Raw genomic sequence first — 24,802 nt, 5'->3', positions numbered from 1 at the left:
CATGGGATAAATGCATTTCAAGACTTATAATGGGCTGTGCCATAAGCATCTATATAAATGAAGCCTATACCCATGATCTGTCCTGCATTCACAAAAATCTGTTACATGCTGAGAGGAATCTATGAAATATATTCATATTTTGCATTTAAAGCTTCACTCCATCAGAATAACTCTACATTTCTCCACTACTCTTTATGAATACATTAACATTCATTTCCATTAGGTAAATGAATAGCCTGCTTATTATTTAGTTATATGCAGGATGTATGAAGTTTTATTTCTGAATTAACATCACTTCTTACCTTCCTTCTCTATACATTGTTGGCTTGAGCTAAATATCTGACATTCTCTCACATTTAGTTTTTGATCTGCAGATGCGAACTATCTGAAAGTACCTTGACAGCTGAAGAAATTACAGAAACTAAGTAAGCATTTCATTTCTTTTTTCGCCTAATGCATGGGTGAGGGTACACGCTGAATAGCTCTCATGTTATAGCCCTTTGTTAGGGCTACCAGGATGAACATCCTCCCTAGGTCTTTGCTGTCTTCCAAGGTTATGTACATTAGTGGGAGAGGTCCATCTAACCTGCATTGCAATGCTGACAGGTTGTTAGGACAGCATGTGAAATCTAATCTGCCTAAGGTAAACTGAACCGAGTTTAGGGTTTGCATCCCCAACAAACATAGTCAGTTTTATTGACTATGCTCATTAGGCTAGCTTTTACAGGAATGATGCATCCACTGAGATTTCTGCGTTGAATGACATGAATATTCATAAAATGGCACTATGGTAGATCAGCTGAGGCAAGAGCTGCCACTTGATGCAGGAATGTATGATTGAAAGAATTTATTATCTGCCTACAATTAGTTGAATGAATGCTTTCTTAATACTGGAGGAACTACAGGAGAACTTTGAGTTAAGCAAATTAAGAGAGAACTTAGAAATTAGGAGGGTTCCAGCATAGGGAGAGAACAGAATTTCTCCTTAGGAGAAACATAAAAGTTGGGATGCTAGGACCACTGAGAAAAGCCTGGTTCTGATAATATTCACACTTCTCCATTAATGTTACATGCACAATTTTCCAGGTGCCTTCATCTACATTTTCAAATCAAGAATTACACATGATTCATCCAGAGTCACCAAACAAATCAATAATTGCAGAGTCAGGACACAAATGTTGACCTTCTTACTCTGCTCATTGCAGAGGGTCACCATAAGAGGACAAAGCACCAAAGGAGGATGCTAAGGAAGAGGCAGGTGGTACTATCACTAGAGTTACGAGGCCTAAATCCCTTTGGCGTTCTAAAAGTTACTGCGTAGTTTCTCCTCTTAGTTATTAAGCATGGCTTGAATCTGTTGAATTTTTCCAGAAAATAATGACAAAGTTTTTTATCTCTTTAAAGGAGAAAGCATGACTGCTTTTTAAAAAGCTTTTGAATATTCCATGACAGTTCACAATATAGGAGCTGTACAACATGTTCTCGTGGCACAACCATCCCTCTCTCAACCCTAGTCAACAAACTTTGCCCACATTCCCCTCTTGTCTGTTCTCTGAACATTCTGACTGGTACAGATTCTGTAGTTTGCCCTCTGTCTGAAAGTCTGTCCTCTAGGCAAATGTATGGCCAACTGGTTTTCTTCATCCAGCTCTCAGATGGAATTTCGTTCAACAAAACGTCTCTCTCATTACTTAGAACTCCACTCCCTTGTTTATGTTGAACCTTCCTGCTCTTTGCTGTTTTCTGTGTGCATCACTTCCGCAATTCTAATGTACATATTTGTGCACGACTATCTTGTTATTTCAGAATGGTGACTCCATAGAACAAAGAACTTCATCTGTCTTACTGAGTACTGGAGCACATTTGGCAGGGAATGGCTTCATGCTCACCAAATTTGCTTGTTTTCCAAGAAACACGTCTATGTTACATTTCCCAGCATTTTTTTTTTTTTTTTTTTTTGCACTCAGCATGACCACAGAGCTGGGTCACAGTATATGGAATGTACTGGCAGAGTCTCAGCTCCATACAAAGCCAGACCCATAAAGACCTTCAGATTTTAATTTTCTCCCTTATTTGAAAATTAAATAGAAAAGCACCTAGGGATGATTCCAAGACCTTGGAAACTGCAAAGTTAGGAGGCATGAGGAAATTAGCACCCTAACCGTTGTGTATAAAAAACGCCCGCCCCAGTCCTCTGAGCAGAGTGCACATAAATAAGAAATATGTTTCTCTTTTGTTAGTCTCTGAAAGTTGGGATTTTTTTTTTTTTGGTGGTTGTTGTTATGCCTGTCAGCTGTAATAACGTCCCATAAACTACTCCAGAACCTAGAAAACTGCCTGGCACATAGCAAATTCGAAAAAAACAAAAACACAATAAGCATTGCTTAAACAAGCACAATGATTAAATGAAAGGTTTTATGTGCCATACTTGATCAAGTCTCTGTGCCTAAACTATGATCTTTCAATGTGAGCAAAAAAAGACAGTATCTCATAGAGATGACACTTGGAGATCTCCAAGCTGTTCAGTATGCCCGAGGTTCAGAAAATTACACCTCTTGGGTTTAAGAGTTTAGTGAATATTAACATAAAAAAGCAAATCAAAGAGATTTTGGTGTACATGTTACTCATTCCATGCACTGACATTTCCTGGTCGGGAACATAAAGGGAATAAGAGGGACTCATAAAGGCCTAAATGAATTGTGCCATAAATGTTAACAGCCACACAAAGCAATGCTGAACACCAGTGCAGTGCAACTCTGCTTCAGGGGAAATCTCTTCTGGGACACCTTAAACTGGAGCAAAGTCCGTGCCTAGTCCAATCGTAGACCCGTTGAATATGCACTGCCCTGCCTTCTCAAGCAAATCTATACAAAACCATCTGTGTCAACAAAGTTTAGCTTTGTTTAAACATGACAGGTTTCTACATCCCAAAGGGACTGCTTCACCCAATAACCCTGTGCATTTTATTGATTAAATACCAGTGTGATCACTGTTAGACTTCGAACGCATCAATATCTATCAGAGGGATTGAGGTGACCATGTGATATTCATCATACTTACCCTTAGGCCTCACTAATATACTTGGGGAGATTTTAGAAGCGCATCATCTCTAGATAGGAAACAGTAGAAGCTAACAAGCAGCAGTCCTGTATTCTTACGTAAGTAAACTAGCAACTAAGTCATAGTCAACTGAACAAAAAATTTGAACCATTGTACACAAGTGATTACGGGTGGATCTGTTGAGTCATGTGCATGCTTATTTCTGATCATTTTCAGCAGACACTTTTAAGAACTTTTATTACTTTCAGGTCATTATGCACTAAAAGAATCAGACTAATTGCTTTCACTGTCTTGTTCCCTCTTCAGAATGGGGTACAGGCATCTGCCTATTCAGAATTGGTGAATTAGCTGCAAAGATCCAGCATGGAGTTGCTGCCAAATGTGCTGGCATTTGAACCCCTCAGATACGGTCATTGTGCTTTAAGGCGCCAACGCTTTTTTACATGCCACTGTGGAAGCGGAAAGTGGAAGACTCTGTAGTTTTATTCCTTAACACTTTTTTGAAATAAAAGAAATTATAAGGCATGTATACAAACACCTGGATCCATAACTTCCAGTTTCAGAAATATAAGATATTCAGCAAATGTAAGACACACATGTACTACCCAAAGGATATCCTCTTAGTTTTGAATTTTGTAGTTGTCATTGGGTTTTCTTTATGGTTTAATCTTACCTTCAGTCATTGACATGTAGGGCACTTTCATTAAGAGCTTGTTCTACGGAACACAGATTAAAACGTTGCATCTATATCACCTATTAAAACTATCTGCAGTAATAAGTTAATCATCATTTGTTGTGTTTTGTCGTGTATCGATTTTAAAATCTACTACAAAATGAATGGAAACAGAAGAAATAGCATGGGTGAAAGGGTTTTAAGATTCTGTTATTTTTTTTTGTAATCTTCTTTTAACACACCCAAATTGAAAGATATCAATCTGGAAACCCAAATTCATCCATTTTTAGCATTGTGAGGTTTGTGATTCTTCTTATGTGTCATGCAATTACCTACAAAATTACAAAATGTCTGGTGATATGATTTAATTTTATTGTTTCTCTGATGGAAATTCAGTGGCAGTAACATGGCAGGCATCTCTCATTTAGTCTGCTTCATCACTTGACATTTGAAAATAATGCATATTAAAAATAGAATATCATTTTCACTCAAATTAGCAAAAGATTAATCCACTGGCACTAACATGAGCCACACTATATGGAAGCATACTTCTAGCAATATCAGTGAGAAAGCAACTTTGCAGTTATGCTAAAATTTTTTCAATGAAAGTATCATGTCATAGCCATTCTACTAATAAGACTATGGAAACAATATTACAGACACACAGGGCTACACATCTATACATATATGTATACACAGATGTTTATTACATGTACACACACATGCATTTCATCATTTTGATAAGGAAGAAAAAAACTGCAGACAACCCAACCGATCTCAAAAAGGAGATATTTAAATACTTTGTTATAAAGCTATATTAATATACTCTATCCACAAGTATAAGGAGCATACATTCTATGTTGAGTGAAGAAAAAGAAGCTGTGGAATAATGCGTGCAATGGATTTACATCTCTAGGATGTTGTTTTTCTACCTTAGTAGAATGTCTTCAGGGATAACACTGTATTTCTTCTAAGGAAATTCTTTTATTAGCCTGTTCGGGATAACTACGGAGATGACAAAGGGACCCGAGTACATTTGGCATTCTTTCCCAGAGGACGTCTTGGTGGCTCCAACTATTATGCTAACAAAGAATATGAAAGTAACCAGGAGACAAAATGAGATGTATGAAAGCACACTGTCCTGAGTGGTGACCCCCCAGGTCGTCCCTCAGATTTGCCACAGAAAAATCACAGAAAGGTTCCTGAGAGTAACTTTATTATGGCAAACAGCAAAAACAGTAGCTTTATGGTTGTAATTGTCCTGGAGAACAGGGCAGGGAAGACACCAACACCCTTTTCTCTGTGGTGAAACAAAGGATTTTGTGAGAAATGTTCTCTATTAAAAAACAATTGACTAGTTATACTGCCTTCAAATTAAGAACATTTTTCAAAAAATATATTAAGAATAAAAAGTAATCAATCAAGAGCAAACAATGTACAGAGAAAACAAAAACATTATATAGCTTTCTTGTATTTTTAATATTGTTTACACAGTTGAGAGGGATGCACTTCCATGTGAGTCTCTGCAGGGGAGAGTTGAGGTATGGAAGAAGGTGGTGTGAGAAATATTTCTTATTTTTTTTTCTCCTATGTCCCTAGAGAGGGAAGGTGAGGGAGCAGCTGCCATATCAACACCTGGGGATGCGGACAGTCATTTGATGATGCCCTAAAGATCCCAGTGTTTGGAAAAGTACTTAAGGATGTTACTTGAGTGTTTTTGAAACTTCTGAGATGTCATCGGCTTCACTGCACCAGGGTTGAGAAAATCTTTTCAAGGTTTATTGGTTGACCAAGTCCACCTTGTTGCAGCCACAGGCCCAGGAACATATTGCAAAGTTTTCCAGGACAGTAGTCCAACCTGTTCTGCTTTCCATCCTCTGATGAGGCACCTCACAACCACTGCTAGCCCAGATGAGCTGGCAGCCATGTCCCACATGTGCATCAGGGCATGCTATCCACTGTACACATGCGTTGGCAACTGAGGATGCCCAATCCCAACACTTGCACTGCAAGGTTGGACCCTATATATTGTAATTTCCCTGTGGCTGGGGGTTTGACCCACGCCATCTAGCTGGGGAGTCCCCCAATAAATCTTGCCTGAGGTAACCTAAGACTTGAACCTTTTCTGTGCTAGCCAGTGCAGGGTCAGGTTCAATCTGTCAACTGCAACAGTCAACACTCATTGATAGGTAGGTGGATGTAGCTGCCTGGTCAGTTCTACCCCCAGCCCCATCTATGATGGAAACTGTTGGATGCTATGGCATAGTTGGGGTGACCCCCCAATAACTCCAACCAGGCCTGCCCCCAGCCCGAGTTTTTGCATGTATGAGCATGTACTGTGGCCTTGCAAGGCCCATCCTGCATCCCATCTGGCTCTCATGCACACCGATGGGTAGGGCAGCTTAGCTCAGCCCAACTCCCTGCCAGGCCCAGACTACAAATGTGCCAATGAGTGCTGTTTCCCTGACCCGCCTGGCTTACCCCTGGCCCTGGTTTTTTTGCTCACCAGCAGGAATTTTAACACAGCAGGGGAATGTTCACAGTTCCCCTACCAGGCCTGCTCCCACCTCCAGATTTTTGCCGGCCAAGGGGTACTGTGGCCCAATCTGATATGACTCATACCCAGTCCTGGCACCTGTCAGTGGGTGCTATGGCCTTTTCTGGTTTGTCCACATCCATTCTGGCTCTTGTGCATGCATGCAGGTGTAGCAGCTTAGTCCATCAAGACACAACATCTCAGACTGGCAAGTCTCCAATCCAGCCTTCATGCTCACTAGTGGGAGCTATGACCCAGCAATGGAATCCCTGAAGTTTCCCTACCAGGCTCACTAACAATGTCAGGTCTTATGCATGCCAGTGGGTGCTGTGGCTCAGTCTGAGAAGGTCTGGACCTAGCATCAGCATTTCACAGCAGGTGCTACAGCCTGGCTTACCCTGACCTTCCCCCAGTGCCAGTGCTTACCAGTGTGTGCAACAGCCTAGCCCAGCCTGGCTCACGCTTGACCCTAACGTGAACTGATGGATGGTGTGGTTAAACCCAGCCTGGCCTGAACCCAAAGCAGGATCTCATTCAGGCCAGTGTGTGTTGTGGACTGGCCCAGCCTGGCCTGCCCCTAGACCTGGCTCACACATGTGCCAGTGGGTGCTGTAGCCCTGCTTGGCATTGTCTTCCCTCAGTCCTGGCCTTTGCATGTGTCAGTGCTGTTGCAGCCTAGCCTAGTCTGTCCATCTTTTAGCCCTGTATCTTATGATTATCCGGTGAGCCTAGCTCAGCTTGTCAACACTCCCAGCCCTCCACAACAGGCCAATGCTGCAGTCCCATGGAAGTGAGTCCACAAGTCCTATACATAATCTACCCCAGATCCAGATCTCTCACATTTTGGTGGATGCTATTGCCCAGCTTTGCATGGCTCACTCTCTGCTTCAACACTTGCAAGTATGTGCTATGGCCTACCACAACCAGGGATGCCCCTCAGCCCCAGCTTCTGTGTGTGTGAGCCAGCTGGTGGCAGGTGCTGTTGTTTAGTCCAGCCCAGGACAATCACGTGGTATTACTCAGACATGCCCTCCTGTCTTCTCCCTCTACTCTGCTCTGTCTTGCTTCCCTTACCTTTCTACAACTGCAGTGGCCCAGTCCATGGAAGACCCTAGAAGTTATCCTTTCCCTTTCACACATACCTTCAGCCACTCCCACTCCAATAGGTTCCCAGACCTCCCTTCCTATATAATATGCAACCCTTCCACCTAAGGGCTGGAGTGGCATATCTTTCCCAGAGTTCTCCACCTTTCTTACACATCTTTAAAGAAATAAAGAAGTACAACAGGCAACTGTGCCAGCACACTGGTATAGTTAACACAAATTTGGTATTAACCAGTAAAATGAGTAACTTGCCAATGCCCATCAACATTAAAATAGGCAAACATATTATCATATATTCAAGCAGCCAATTTATACAACAATCAACCTGGATGAATGTTAATAGCTAATGAGAAAAAAATCTGAGAAATATAATGTTGAGGGAAAAATGATTAAATTCATACAGTATAGTTTGCCATAACATACAGATCAAAATGCGTCAATTATGTTTAATTCCTATAAGTGGCAAAGCTGTTTAATTCCTGTAAGTGGCAAGAAAATGCTTAAAACAAAACCTTGGATTATGGTTGTCTCTGAAAGTTAGTAAGTAACAGGGAAATGGAAGCTTCAAATGTGCTAATGTTCTCTTTCCAAAGCTGACTGTTGGGCTTACAAGTGTATATTTTATTATTATTGTTTAGTTAGTATAAATCTTTAAGTATACATCTAAGTGTAAAGAGGTATCGACACATAATTATCCACAACCTCCACCCCCCAAAAAAAAAACTGCCTAGCAAGGTAAACATCTCTCTTCCATGGTCCAGGGAAGGAAGAAATTAAAAATTTCACATTATTTTTTATGAAAAGTGTGAATGTTGTCCTTAAAGCACCTGCACTAATTTTGTAATTGAAAAAAACAAGGTTCACCTAGCATTAATGGGTCTCCATACATGAATGACTATGGAGACGCTTCAATGAACTGAGCTGATCCGCTGATGTCATTCAAAGGTATCGCTGGTGATTGCTTCAAAGCTCAGCCTTCAGAGACATCATACAAGTGATTGATAAAATTCCCCTTCCCCTAACAGAGTGAGGGTAGCTAATCTGAAGTATCTTTGTTTTTAAGTTGAGAATTATTGTTTTACTTTTCAAAAGGGAAACATGACAATGGAGCTATGTTCTGTCAGTATTGTTTCTCCCAAAGATAGCTAAATAAGATTGTGTTCATGAGGCTTCACTCATAAAGGTAACAGATAAAACTGTAATTTATGTCAGTCCCAGCACTGACAATAGCACTGATCATAAGGCAAAACTCTTCCTGTCTCTTATGCCTTTTGTAACAATGGTGCCACACTTTATCATCTTCAAAAATCTTCTCATGGTTGAGATTCCTTATTACAAAAGAGCTTAATTTTATTCTGGTTGTCATGATCAAATTGTGCAATGTGCCATGCTACCAACTAGAATCTTTGAAAAGTTTATTTTCATAATGACATATTATGTGGATGATTTTAAAACTCAGTTTAATGGGGGTTTATTCCAAGCCATGTATGTCAATATTGTTTTAAATTAACATGGTAGAGGATTATTTCAAAAAATCAAACATGCAAAACAGAGCTGTCACAGCTACAACCTGCCATTCCAAAAATGCCTGATGAAATTTCAGTATCTTCATAGGTGTTACAGACCAACCCCAAATGGATGACTGAGTCGGTCCTCTGAACATTTCTGGTTGTGGATACTCAGAATTAAGAACTGCCAAGACACGCATTATAGGAAGACATAAGGGACTAGTGGTGAGGGAGAAGTCTTTGGAAGGGAGACTGTTCCATGACCAGGAACCAAACAAAGGAAACTAAATCCCAGATATTCAAAACATGGTGGTGGGGGGGGAAGGAGCCACAAAACTGTTACATTTTTCTAGAAAACATGCCTTTGGGAAGGAAACAATAGCATTTAGAAGTTAGACCTCACTAAAAACCAAATACCAAATCTGGCAAACTTGTACATTTCCCAAGAGTTTATCTACTAAGCATAGATGTTCAATGTAGAGAAAAGGGAAAAGTTGGTGTTTTCCAGCAGTCTTTATGTATTGTAAGTACTTTCAACAGTTGGAAGTTGGAGTTGAAGTGTCATAAAGATGCTATCTAGCTAGTGCAAATTAGAAGTCTCAAAAACCTTCTCAGGTGACCCAAATTAAAACTGATTTCTTTCTAATTTTTCATGCAGTGTCTATGAGGGGATAAAACTGTGATGATGTTTCACACATAGTGCCTTTTAAATGCAGTGACCGCAAGCATGAGCCCACAATTTTTCCACTTTATAGAGGAGGAGGATCGGTTGAAGATGTTTCAATAGCATTGCTGTAGATCACTAACAAGTAATCAAACTTTCATATACACTCAGGACAGCTTGATTTCAGACGCCCAGTGTTAAGCCATGGTATTCATTCAGCTTTTTCAAAGTACCGAGTTTTAAAGCTCCATCTAGCATTTACAAACCGTTGGTTTAGAACCTTGTAACCAGCATCAAATATCAGTCTGTTTCTTCAACTTTCTTCCTCTCTAGCTTTTATGCAGGTTGAATGTATGGATGCTGCATATTACTCCCTTCCTTTTCTACTCTACTCCCTAATACTGTGCTCATAACACATGATGTCTGGCATGTAAGACTGTCAGCTTAAGGTTGCAACATTGAAGACAGAATTCTATTCAAGGTTTAAAATGATTGAGAGGTCACAGCTGGAATTCAGTTGCTTTAGAAAGATACACAAACACTGAACAACCGAGAAAATATAGTAAAACATCAAAGACATTTTTTTTTTACAAAACATGTCTTAGCCACTGAGGGATTATGAAAGATTATAAAGAGGGAACAATAGGACCCAGAAGATAGAGACTGGAAAACTACCCTTGCATATATATATATATATATATATATATATATATATATATATATATATATATATATATATATATATTCTTACTATTTTCAAATGAACATCAACAAAACAGACACATTTGCCAGGCAGCACTAAATATTTTGACAGGATGATAGATTGGCTGTTATTTGGGACTATAGAGGAGGGCTCCAAAGAATCTTAACCCTACAGAGAATACTTTAGGAAACATTGGGGCACATAAAATATCACAGTTCTGGGCTACAATAGCTGATACTATTGTTTTCCTAAGAATAATTCCTCTTTTTCTTGATTAATAGAATCCGAAATTTATTTAGGTAGCCATGTCCTCAGAATGGTTCCTTAGCCCACACTTCAATATGCCCAAGATCTAGGACTGGTATAAGCCAGTGCCAGGCTAGCTCTCAAAATTCAGATCCTAGGTTAACTCTCACAATCCTCCCAATCAGACTGGCACCTACATATTCAGACTTCAGGCTGACACCAATGGGCAAAGCCGGTTAGCATCCATATCTCACGGCTAGACCAATGGTTCCAGACACCAAGCCTGCACTTGGCATCCAGAGCTCCAGAGTACTTGGGATCCAGGCCACCCCCAGTGGGTCCCAGGGTCATGCCAGACCTCAGGGACAGAGACTCAAAGACCACTCTGCAGACCCAGGTTCCAGGATAGCCTATGAAAATTCAGGCCGTGTGTCTAACTCAGAGTCAGGCTACTCCTTGCAAATGCAGGGAGGATACCCATAGAAGAATGTATCAAGGATAGGAAAAAAAAATCTGTGGACTTCGAGAAAAAAGAATGAAAATAGATTGAAGAAAATTATGACATTTATGGAACAGCAGGAAAATAGTAAACATTCATGTTGCAAGAATTTATACAGAAGCAAAGGACAAAGTGTTAAAAGCTTACATAAAGAAATAATAGGAGAAAACATTATAAATTTTGGAAGAGATATTGATATCCAGGTGCAATAAGATAGAAACTCTCTAATCTGATTCAGTGAAAACAATATCATGCTGAGATATACACAAATAGCAAGAACCTCTCTCTTTTACCCGGGAGAAAGAAGTTCTGGGGTGTCACTGTATTACAAAATAATTACAAATATTGATAACAAGCTGCAAATTTACCTACAAAAGTAGGTTAGAAGATAGGATTGGGACATTTAATCATAAAGAAATGTTAAATGTTTCCAGATATATTTTCTAAAAAGCAATCCATAAAATATCTTTTTCTTAAATCAAGGATATGGGGGACTTTGAAAGCAGCAATAGAAAGGAGGAAAAGAGTGTACGTTATAAACTAGGTTCTGAATTCCCCAAAGTAGAGAACAGGACGTAGCCAGCAAGGGCTGGAGGTTGGGGAGGTAAGTTGAGCGAGTTATAAACCTTCAGTTAGAGTGGGGGACAAAATTCAAGAATGCTATTAAAAAATCTGGCAACTAGAGCCCATGACAACATATTGTAATCTTTCTAAGAAAGCAGATTGGCAAGCAGTTTCACTGCACAAACACACACAAAAGAATGATACTTAATATATATGTTAATCAGCTTAACTGAGCCCTTTCAAATGTTTACGTATCTCAAAAAGTCATGCTGTGCACTACTTTAATATATGCATATATATTACATGTAGACCTATGGTTTCATGGCTTCTATTTGTTAAGCATATATATATATATATATATATATATATATATATATATATATATATATATATATATGTCTGTGTATAGTTTTATGTATATATGGCTTTTATGTACATATGGCCTCTATCTATTGAGTAAAAAATGAATTTAAAAAGTAGTTACAAATGCCAGGTGACGCTTCCAGCTCCAAGTCTTGCTTTTTTGGAGCACTATTTTTAACAAAATCGAATGTTTGCAGCTGTGGACAGTATCTATCGAGCACCACGGAAAGGTGATATTATCTGCAGGCAGCAGAAAGGAAAAATAGAAAGGAACTCGTCTCCTTAATGATGCTGATCCACTCCTGCACCAAATGTGGAAATTTATACTGGTCCAGTTAGCGGCAAATAAACTCCCTCGAGTTTAGTGTTAGAAATTATAGCGGTGTAGTTATGCTCTCTGTTTCTGAAGACCTTGTGGTTTGGAGAGGGCACTGCTCTCACAGCTACGGCCTTAGCAAAGAAGACACAAGAATCTAAAAATGATTTAGGCAATGAGAGAATGAAATCAGCTGGAGATCTCTAAACTTACAATCATGGTTCCTCAAAAATTGGGCTCTGCCAAAGTTATGGCTCAAAGTTCCTACACACAATATTTCCATGTAGCTTTGTCGGAGAGAGAGAGAGAGAAAGAGAAACAGAGAGAGAGAGAGAGAGGGAGAGAGATATTCAGAAGTTAGCTATAACCAAACTGCATTACCTCTGCCACATTCTAACCATTAGAAGTTAGCCTCAAAAGCTAGCCAAATTCAAGGAAAGGGCTTTAGAGAGCAATTTTGAGTTTGTGAATTATAGTGTCACAATGTGGAGAAGGTATTGCAATCACTGCAGCCATCTTTGGCAAATACAAGCATGTACCTCTATATTCACACTGCCCATCAAGATGGTACACACACACACACACACACACACACACACCCCTAGTCTTGGGAAGCCACTGGAAATTCTATTTTAATCAGCAAATAAGAGTCCAACTGATAAAGTGCCTTATTATCTGCTTTGCTTATTTTGTCTGGGGTAATTATTAATTATATTTTGGGCAGCGCTGATATCCTGGGATATGGGATAACGTGAAAGTAACACAAGAATGGTAACTATTGAATCTCCAGACCATTGGAGAAACTGAGCTTGGTGAGGAGCAATGAGAATCTTGAGTTCTAAAAGCTAGTTCCATGTTGAGAAAAAAAGTTTGGGACAGAGCATCCTTTAACTGGTAGGTACCAAATTCTATTCACACATTTCAACAATAATTTTGAAAAAAAAATTACAACTCCGTTCTCCCATTTTTATCTAGAAACACAGAAGTTTAATTGTAAGTGATCTATATTTCAGACCATCATAACATGTTTGCTCAGCCTTAGCACAAAGATATGGACATGGCTGGGCAAGACTGGAAGCTTTGTTGGTTTGTGGTGCATGATTAATCATACATGAAGCATCTCTTTGCTGATGCTCCGCTCCCCCAACTGCAATGTTTTTAGACTGCATGGAAATGGACCAAAGTAAGAAACATATGGGCATTATGTCTGTAATATTATTATTACTAATATTAGTATTAGTCATACTAATATTACTATTAGTAATACTAATATTACTACTATTACTATTATTGTATACTCTCAGATATACAGAGAGGAGGAGAGGAAGATGTTTTGTCCACTGACTTACTTCCCAAGCAGCCACAACAACTGGACCTGAGCCAATACAAAGCCAGGAGCCAGGAGCCTCTTCCGGGTCTCCCATCAAGTGCAGGGTCCCAACTGCTCTCCCAGGTCACAAGCAGGAAGCTGGATGGGAAGCCCGTATGGAATCCTGGTGCATTCAAGGCAGGGACTTTAGCTGCTAGGCCCACAATATGTCTCTTTGTTAAGGACAATGGCAGGGAGACTGTATTGCACATCTCTTAAATTGGAACATTTTGAAAGTCACAATGGTACTGCTATCAACTATGCTAGGAAATAAACATAAACCAAGAAAACCATATTATTGGAATACTGATGATTTATCCAGTAATCAGTTGATAGAAGAAAATGCACAGACGTTAACAATTGGGTCATTACTTCCCTGAAAACTGTCTGTTTTCATTATTGTTTGAGAAATTTTTCATCTCTTCCTAAAGTCAGCATAGACTTGTAATTAAGCTAGTGTGCAGTCATGTTGGTTGCTAAAGTGTTGAAATATTTCCACACATGTCCACAAATAAAATGAAAGTCATTGTGATAGCCAGGGAAAATAATTAACCACTAGGTGCCAGCATTTCAATTTCAAACCATAAACTACAAATGAGGTGATTCCCACCTTGGGCGTTGGAGCCCAGTGACAGAGTCCCTCATTTAGAGGAGGGGCTTCTCTAACGGTCCACAGACACGTGGGCTCCTACAGGGGAAAGCAGCCCTGGGATGCTGCAAGCAGCTCCAAAGGCTCCTGGGTGGCTTAGCCGGTTGCCATGGAGAAAGTGCAACTGTCTTCCCTGTGGGAAGGCATGATGACTTTCCAGAACCCTACCCTAACCTGACTAGCTAACACAAGGGAAGGCAGTCTTTCCTGTATCTTACAAGCAAGTTTCTAGGGAGGAAACTGACTGGAAATCTACTCTGTGACAAAAACAGAGTCCTCTTGCAACACAGCCCCACGTTTTCATATGACCCCCTTAGAAGCTTTTTGTTTTTTAAGTGAATTCTAGCCCCACCTCATGAATTACCATGAGGTATCCTTGCCCTGCCTATTCTCTTTCAGCTGAGAAAAGCTGAAGCTCCCAACACTTACAATGGTTCGTAAGTTAGCTGTCCAAATTGCTGGAGATTGTGAGTATGGCAGGCTGAAGATATTAATGAACTATTTGATAGAATGTAACAATTCTTTTTTAATGAAAAAGAAGTCTTTTTTTAAAAAAGGGAATTTTGCAGGCATGATTGAGTTAGGGACCGCTGGAGAGTAAAACTGCCCTAAACGATCAGGGTGAGCATTTAAATGCAAATGTCCTTCTAAGAGAGAGGTAAAGAAGAGACCTGACTACATAAGAAAAAGGTGATGTGGGCTCTGGTGTTGTAGCCTGGAGGCGAAAGTTCTCACCTTGCACACACCAGCATCCCATATGGGCGCCAGTTCTAATCCCAGCAGCCCTGCTTCCCATCCAGCTCCCTGCTTGTGGCCTGGGAAAGCAGTCGAGGATGGCCCAAGAACTTGGGACCCTGCACCTGTGTAGGAGACCTGGAAGAGCCTCCTGGCTCCTGGCTTCAGATCACCTTAGCTCTTGCTGTTGTGCTCACTTGGGGAGTGAATCATCGGACGGAAGATCTTCCTCTCTGTATATCTGACTTTCCAATAAAAATAAATCTTAGAAAAGAAAAGAAAAGAAAAGAAAAGAAAAGAAAAGAAAAGAAAAGAAAAGAAAAGAAAAGAAAAGAAAAGGTGATATGGGGCCCAGTCTGATAGCCTAGTGGCTCTAGTGGCTAAAGTACTCCCCTAAAGTGTTTGCCATATGGGTGCTGCTTTGTGTCCCTGCTGCTCCACGTTCCATCCAGTTTCTTGCCTGTGACTGGGAAAGCAGGATGGCCCAAAGTTTCAGGACCTTGTGCCCATGTGGGAGACCCGAAAGAAGCTCCTGGTTGCTGGATCAGCTCAGCTCTAGCCGTTGTGGCTACTTGGGGAGTGAACCAGCAGATGGAAGATCTTTCTTTCTGTCTCTCCTTTTCTCTACAGTTCTGACTTTCCAATAAACATAATAAATAAACCTTAAAGTAAAAAATAGCTCTAAGAAAAGACTTACTTGGTCATGTGGAAGACAAATTACTCCAACATTTAACAATGCTCATAATTTTATATTAATTGCTCAGACACTCATGGTATGGAACAGGGAAATGTGCATAAAAGAGAGCCCGTGGAGAGGCAGTTTTATGTACTACATAACCATCACATATGCTGACACCTTTGTAATCCCAGGAAGTTAGCAAGAATAGGAAATCTTGAATGAAATTGGCAATTTAGACTGTCACAAGCCAAGTGGATTATGTATAGCTTTCCTAAAGTTTACTCAGTTGTATTTCCCCCCGCAACTCACTGAGAATTTGCTCAGACAACAGTTTTGTTTCTGTGGCTTTACCCATAAAAAAGCCTCTATGGATCCTACGTTATGTAGACTTCAGAGCTTCAAATAATTCTCTAGTCATATTGCAAAACAAACCCAAATTAAGACTTGGAGGAGGTTGAGATGCTTGGATCTTGTTATCCTAACGCAGCTCTCAAACTCTCCCTATTTTAAACCTCCCAGGACTTTGAGATAATATATTCTACAAAGCACCAGCAGAGAAAAAAATGAACACTGATCTTAGATAGAGCCCAATGTGCAACACCAACTGATCATGAGCAGGGAGAAAATTCAAAAGAAAGGTTAAATGTGCGAGTAATGGAGGACTGTCAAGTAGCTTTTAAATTGGTCCTTAGAGTAGCCTTGAAATCAGAACTGAAAACTCCATGGCCATTTTTCTTAGAACATTTTCTAATCTTTCACTTCTTCCTTTTCATATCTGACTCATTTTACTCTCATCAGTGTGACAAAAGAGTCAGGAGCTGGATTGGAAAGCACAAAATGTGTCTAGACAACCTGTAATTTACCCAGTGGTTTCCAAGACAGACTAACACCTATTCCTCATTCCTACCACCAGGCCTAAAATCAGGTATCCTATAAATGTAAATACTTCCCTCAGGAAGAATATGCACATTTAAATTAAGTGATTAAAAACAGTTCTTTCTGGAGCACATGGTGTAATTGTCCCTGGCATGAAAATTAAGGCCCAGAGATTCAATGACAGAAGGCCGTATCTTCCATACAATGACTAAAAATATCTATAGCAGGTAGACAACCCAGTTTTGACTCTCAGTTCTCACTGTTTCTCAAGTCCCTGTGTGACTTGAGAAAATGTACTTCATTTTTCTGCACTGACATTTAAGATAATGTTAGTAGTATCTACCTACTAGGACTATTTTTAAGACAATAAAATCCTTATTTTTTAACCACGCATGTGGAAGTGCTAACTTCAGAGCTTTGAAAATATTAAGTGCTTTATAGATGTCAGATATTCTTAGATGACCTTGAGGCCAATGAGAACATGAATCAAGGGGCCGGCATAGTGGATTAACAGGCTAAATCTCCATCTTGCAAGGTCAGCATCGCATAGAGACGTTGGTTCTAACCCCAGATGCTCCACTTCTAAACTAACTTTCTGAGTATAGCCTGAGAAAGTAGCAGAGGATGGCTGAAAGCCTTTGGACTTTGCGCCCAGTGGGAGACACAGCAAAAGCTCTTAGATCTGGCTCTGGATCAGCTCAGCTCTGGCCACTGCAGCCATTTGGGAAGTGAACAAGCAGATGGAAGAGCTCTCCCTTTTTCTCTCTCTGTCTCTCCTTCTCTATGCAAATCTGCCTTTCAGATAAATAAATAAATAAGATGTTTAAAAAAGAACATGAATTGAAATAATTCTTTTAATTATAATCAGTCATTTTAGTTTGACAAATAATGATGGGGAAAATTAATGAGATCATTTATTATTTGGATTTGAAGTATGCATCATTTGGATAAGAAGTATGCATCATACGTGCCACTCAGTTTTTAAATTATTATGAAAGTAAATCACAATTACTTTAAAATCAAATGGGAGGAAAAATATGCAAGAAAAACTTAGTCTTTTGTTTCAGTCGAGAGAATATATGTGTATTTAATGCTGTTCTAGTTCGGCTATGGTTTCCTCCTTATTCTTCCATGAGAGATACTCCCTCCTGTTCACTGAGTGAATCCTAAACAGAATTAACTTTTACATTGTGTGATTTCCTGGTTTAAAAGTCTCCAATGATTTCCCATCACTCTTATATAAAATGTAAATTGCTTATTCTGGTTAGGAAGTACTTTGTACATTGGCCCTGACTTTCTCTCTGATCTCATCGCCTTCTGTTCATGCCAGGTGCACTGACTTTCTCCCTATGAAGTGAGCTTGCAATCCAATTCTTGCCTCAAGTACTTCACAAGGTTTTTTTTTTTTTTTTCTGTTTGGAATTCTCTTCCTCCTGAGCTCTATGTAGTTACCTCTCTATTTCCTCTGGAACTTGGATAATACCACCTGCGTTTTAAATTCAGTTCCTTATCCTGTGATCTTGCAACCCACATAGTTGATCCAGATGGAGCTCTGTCTGTCCCAGCTGTGGACACTGTGTCCATTTGGGAACGTGAACCCGTAAATGAAAGATTTCTCCTCTTTCTGTCTCTCTTTCCCTCTTCCTCTTCCTCTCTGTCACTGTGCCTTTAAAATAAATAAAGTAATTAAAAAAAACATTAAAAAACCGACTTGCCAAATGAAGACTTAGCTCAAGTACCTATCTAGTCATTCTCTCACTGCAACCTGCTTCATGTCTCTACAAAGGATTGAACACTCTCGTATATTTTCTCTGTTTTTGTTTATAGCCACGTGTTGCATAACAATGCTTCAATCAGCAATGGATTCTTTATAGGATGGCAATTCCAAGGGATCACTACGGAGCTGAAAAATTCCTATCATCAATAATACAGAAGCTGTCCTCCAGCCACTGTGGTGTAACACATTACTTACATGTCTATGGTGATGCTGGTATAAACAAACCAACTGTTCCCATCACAAAGGTTACACAAGTAGTGCCTACAGTATGCAATACTCGGTGTCATAGAAGAGGTCACTGTTAATCTGTGTGCTGTGTGCTGCCACAAGGAGCCTCACATTCTTACGATTTCTGTGTCTGTAAGCATCAAGAGGCCATGCCAAGTGAAATTACACTCCTTGGGGTGGGCAGGTACACTTTACAGTGTTCCTGACATGATGAAACCACATAACATCTTTCTTGCAGCACACCCCAGTATTTGAGCAACATGCCACTCGATTTATGTTTATTTATGCTAGTTACTCACTTGGCCCTTTTCTTGAAAGCTACTCCCACCCCATGCTGCTACCAAGAAAAATTGTCCTATTGTTCACTCTCATGTCTCTTTTACTTAGAAGAATGTTGGCACATGATAAACTGTCAGTAATGTTTAAATATTTGATGAAAGGATGGATACATAAAAATGAGTCATGGCGGTTTAAAATCTTTTCCAACCAATTTCCAAACTATTGCTAACATCATCCTTATGTATATCTCCTTGTACATGCCCAATTAAATGCCAAGAGTTTAATTGTTAAGTCAAAAAGTATATGCAATTGAAATGTCGATAGTTACTTTCAAATTGCTTTTGAACAAAGTCATACTAATTTACATTTTGAGTGAATTCCTTAAGTCTTCCTTTAAGTGACTCTGCAACATAGTTTGAGTTGTCTTCTCTCAACGTAGAAACCCTGGAAACTCTATAATTTCATAATCTTCAATTAAAAATAGGCTAGCTGAAGCACAGAAGACCACAATGGATCTTTAAAATGGTGAGAAAACTCACATGTACAAGAACTTCAGCTGAAGTACTTGCCATGAGATGAATTCATGATTCACTTGAAGAAGTCTCTCATCTTCCATGAGTTCTGTTTAAATGTCATTTGCAATAAACCAAAAATCTTCATTTGTGAAGACTGGTTTGAAACATAGAACATATTGGCAGCAGTAACTATCATATCTTAAAACGTCCACAAATCACATGAGTTAATTTTCCCCTATTAAGTGTCCATTTCCTCTTTTCTTTGAGTTATCTACGGCAATAATCACAGTGTTCTGTGCAGTAGTAACAGTAAAATATGAATACATTCTTATATATTTACAGCTGCATAAACATATCAAAAAGGCTTCCTAAATGCATTGATTCATGAGTGCCACTTTTTCAGAATGTTGTCTCCCAACATGAAAACATGAACAAACACAGACACACAGAGAGAAATAAAGGAGAGAGAAACTAAATTCATAGGCAATATCCAAAAGAAAACTACCAAAAACCAGAGAGATACAAATATGCAGTCAATGATTCATTCTGAAAATTTATCAATCCGATGATTCATTCTGAAAATTTATCAATCTATGACCCATAATAACTTCTAAAGAGACGTCAACTTTCAGCAGAGATCCACAAACACTTAAATACTTCAGACAATCCTATTTGCTCATTTATATTACCCAAGAGCAGCATGTTCTTATGATACACACACACACATGAGTTGCAGAAATCAAAAAAAAGCAGCAGTCTGGCTTATAGATACCGACTCTAGATTCACAAGTGTTCCAGCAAAATAGCATCCAACTTATTAAATATGGAAAACCAGGGTACTCACAGCAGGGTGTCCAGTACAGTATGTGTAGCTGGCATGGGACTGGTAGTGCAAGCTTGCTCTTGGAAAGGAGTATGTATTCCAGGCTGGTTGAGTGCTGTTCCACTGGGAACTGAAGCCAGGGCTCATGGTCACTCGTGATTTACTTGTTTGGTAGGCTCTCACTGACGAGCTAGACTATCAAAAAGAAAGAAATGAAATGTAAAGACAGCTCTGTATAAAACTCTAGCCAGCTGAACATAGCAGCATGCATTCTTATGTATAAACATGGTACAGGATTCAGCAGATTAAAGGTGGTGGCTGATGGTTTAAATGGGAGCATTAAATTCCGTTTTGGCTGGAAGCGTTCACTCACTATTAGAAATTTTTAGTCAATCACAAAGCACAAAGATACGTTGAAATCAGTCATATTGAAAACATTTTTCCTCATTCAAGGTGCAACTCTACCCTTCAAAAACATGATAGGTTTTAGTGGGGACAGCAGTGGTGATATTTTCAATTACATAAATGTCCTTTCATCACCTTAAAACACACCATTTGTCTCAGATGAACACAGTAAATAAAACTCCGAGCTTATGATGATTAGATTAAGGCACAGATTGGTGCTTGACTCAAAATGGTCTTCTAATTCCGTGAGTCAATTGCTATCCTGGGGAGACATCAGCAGAAATCTGAACACGTTCCAACCGGTCACTATTATACTAAAGGCAGTAAAATGGTGAAGGATTTGAAATTGACATTTATCCCCAATCTGCTCTAGCAGTATAACTGAAAACAGAAGTTAAAAAAATATATCAATTTGCTCAGTGTTAAATAGATCTGGTTGTTTGCAGGTGTATATAGGATAGAATTCACTGAAAACAAAACTTACTGTGTCTTTTGTCCTTTGTCCTCAGATGGCCATGACATGTGAGACATATAATAGTTTCTTTTCAGAGAACATTTTCTGTCATCAAATTGCAATAGCCACTTAGTACAGTAGCACAGTACGTCTCACAATAAATTCTATTTATAAATCTATGGATACATGCCAACTCAATCACTGGAAAAATGTGCTAATCACATTGCCATTATTGCAGGGAACTCGGTGGGGAAGAAACTTTTATCCCAGATTGTGTATCCCATTGAGCTAGATTCTGATATCATTAGATACCCAGAGTAACAACTTTTCTGAAGACAACTTTGTGTAAATTGGAAGAACCTAAAGAAGGGAAGCACCTCAGCAACTCCAACACTCTCAACCATCAAAATTCAGAAAGGGGGAGGAAAATCAAATCAGTGCTTTATAATATAGTTAATAAAATATATAAACTGAAAAACACAGCCTGGTAAGGTTGCCAAATGATCTAGCTGTTTACCCTTCTCCACTCCAGTCTGCTGTCAACCCCCTTACCATGTATCCTGTTACATGAATCAGTGGTTCAACAAATCAATGCAATGTGCAAATATAGCAACGAATGCGTGCACACTGGCCTAGAGCATCCTATGAGAAATTGTAGTGGACTTTAACAAAAACAAGGTAGCTATGCTGGTTTCAAAGTGTAGAAACTTGATTCTAGGTATAGAAATGCTTTAAACCTCCCTGCAATCAGTATCATATATGCAGTCACTTCAAATAATGGATGAGTCCATTACAAAAGTTCTCCTTCACCCTAAAAGTTCTCCTTCACCCCAAAAGTTCCTTGATTCTGCATGTGAGATCACTAAGATCAGTGGATTTCCCTAACTTACCCGCTTCTGTAAAAAGCCACTTTCATATTAGGTCTTTTTCTAGTCCACTATTTTTTTAATTTAATTTAATTTTATTATTATTTTTAATAATTTTACTTAGTTGATTAGGGTACAAAGAGTCAAGAGCTACAGATAAGTGGGTAATACTATTATTCCCACATTAATATCATTTTCCCCCTTGTATCTGGAGTAAGGGGAGAAACAAAGGGAGCAGCTCCTCCCAGCCTCCCACCCATCCCAGGTCCCCGATGTGAGGCATGCTCCGAGGCTCCTGTTCAAGCAGCCTTTATAGTTCAACAGTTCTGAATTGCTGCCAAACACGCCTTTCCAACCGTGATGAAATCTATTCAGAATCCACTGACTGACATAGTCTCTTCATGGTTGGGGTTCTGAGATCAGCAGTTCAGTTGGAGAGATCTCCAAAGAAACTTGGTTTGAGGTGATCCCAGACCTGATTCTTGTGTGTGCTTGCCAGGACAGGGTCCGGCACCGTCCATCGCCCCTTGTTCTAGTCCATTGCTAAGTCTCTTCCCTTAGGCAGTTAGATTAGCTTGTAGTCTTGCTAGTCTAACTGTGCTTATGAGTGGCATCTGCTTTTCCTCAATGACTTACTCTTAGTGCTCTTACTTCCAAAATCCAAAAATCCTTCTGCACTTCTTTTGTAAAATTCCAACTCAGATTGTACTTCCTACTTGGTTCCATTCCTACTACCTCCTGCTTGTGTTCCAGGCTTTCAAGCTCTAACAGCATCCACCCAATGTTGCTCAAATACTGTGCACATACGATTATGTTATTTTTATGTTATTTTATACAGTACCAGGCATATACACAAATACAGGTATACACATGTATGGATGTACACATAAAGATAGAGAGAGATAGACAAATAAGGACCTCAGATTTCCAATTAGATTCCATAGAGTCCACTGAGGTCAAGACAGAGGATTCTTTTCACACATCTCTGAGATGTTTCATGTTTCTTGGCCTTTGAAGTCTGACAGTGCTTACCCACACAAAACAATGTTGCTTTGTGGTTACATTCCTGGACAAAGCTTTAAATATTACAGTTAACCAGATAACACCCAGAATTTAACAGTCTAAACTCCCCTGAATTCTGCACCCAAATCTGAAAATCAATGTTTGCTACAGGTGTGTGACTACCAATCATCACAGAGGGTAATGACATTGGAAATACTATGTATTAAAATAAGCAAATTGTTTTGCTCTAAAAATTTTCACTCCCACCATGTAATTTGTTTGTGTATGTAATGACTATCTTTTGAAAGCCATGATCTTGAAGGTTTGAAACAACTTTAACTCATTTATCTACTGCCCAACTTCCAATATCAGCGTCTCCAAAGTCTACTGAATGTTTTTCATAGTCCTGAATTCAAGTCCCTTTCATCCATTCCTGTTACCTCCACACATTTATAGGATTTATCTGTTTTTATCAAAGCCATTAAAATTCAAAGAACCTTCTGCTTAAAATTGGCTTGAGCTCCCAGAATGACTTTCTAAAAACTTCTGATTTTTCTTAACGTTCCCTAGAAAATGTTCAGGGCCTCTCTACCATTTTCAAGAGCTAACAAAGACTTTTCAGCATCTTATTTAAGAGGCTTACTTTTGGCTCCTTTCCATATAATCTCCAGAGCCATATCTTGTGAGATTTTTATTATAGATTTTTAATATGTTTAGTATGGTTATTCCATTGCCAAAGCCACCTACAACCTAGAATGTCTTTATCTCTTCTCAGTTCAAACTGCAATGACATTGCCAGACTCAGCAACTTCTGGAAAACCTATTGTAACATCCTTGACCACCATCCTACAGGAACTTGGCCTCTGCTAGGCACTGGTATTAATGATTTTCTGCTACATTACTCTGCTCTTCTTACTGTCTGGTAACTCAGGAAATTTGTATTATAACTTCATCAGCAAAAAAATCACTAAATTTCATCTGTACTTTTTTTGTTTGTTCCAATACATGTATTTTGAAAAAGATTCCTTCGTTGTGTTTCCTTAGAAGTATAAAAAAATATTAAAAGTTAAGTAAACATAGCTCATTTTGGACTTGATTTCAGAGAAATTAATACAATTAAAGTGAGGATAAAGAATGATCCAGTCAGGTTGTACCATTGAATTAATTATTCCTGTGAAGAAGTAAAACTCATTCTACTTGAGGTCTCTGGGAGACGGTGTAAATATGCTCTAAAGTTACTTCATATAATGCATGTGATTTCTAGAGAATTCTACCTTCAATTATGATATGTTGTGTCTGAGTTACGCTCCTGGGAGAATTAATTCCTTGACACTTATCTTGCCTACATGAATTTTCACAAAGAGAGTGTCACATGACACTGTTGACCTGCCCTACTAAAATATATGTGAAGAAGAGTTGGGAAGCTATTGCAGAGATCAACTGCTGTTGAAAGAAGGCTCCCTGAAACTCTTTTTATGTTATAAGCTGCAGATACTCATATTCCTATTTGAATAATGGAGAGAAGAATGAACACTTGATCAATGGTCTTCAGAATACTCTCAGGAAAGGCATGAAAGGGCAAATAACCAAACAAGACATTGGGACGGTCACTACACACAAGACAGGTGTACAATATCATTGATCATCAGGAAACTGTTACGCAAAAATGTTACATCTGTTAGAATGGTTAAAATTAAAAGAAATAACAGGAATAAATGTTGGTATGTCTTAAAAACTTGAAATTCTCACCTACTGTCTTGGCGAGGTAAAATGATTCAAATACTTGAAAGAACTCTGGTGGTTTTTATAAAATTAGATATTATTTTATCTGATTACACAATAATTGCACTTTAGTGTCTTTTTAACACAAGAGATTAAAAATGTATACAAGAAAATCTTTTATAGGTAT

At 39.0% G+C, this 24,802-nt stretch overlaps 1 protein-coding gene across 3 annotated transcripts in view; it reads right to left on the bottom strand.

The window, feature by feature from the left end:
• Window positions 1-24,802, bottom strand: part of RBMS3 (RNA binding motif single stranded interacting protein 3) — a 1,058,437-nt gene that overhangs the window by 603,259 nt on the left and 430,376 nt on the right. For all 3 annotated transcript variants that reach the window (XM_058657125.1, XM_058657126.1, XM_058657127.1), the window contains exon 3: window positions 20,188-20,361. In XM_058657125.1, coding sequence (XP_058513108.1) covers window positions 20,188-20,361 — 174 coding nt within the window. The remainder of the gene's footprint in view (window positions 1-20,187; window positions 20,362-24,802) is intronic.

This window comes from Ochotona princeps, chromosome 30 (genome assembly GCF_030435755.1).
Source record: "Ochotona princeps isolate mOchPri1 chromosome 30, mOchPri1.hap1, whole genome shotgun sequence".
Lineage (NCBI taxonomy): Eukaryota > Metazoa > Chordata > Mammalia > Lagomorpha > Ochotonidae > Ochotona > Ochotona princeps.
This window is presented reverse-complemented; position numbering and strand designations above follow the sequence as displayed.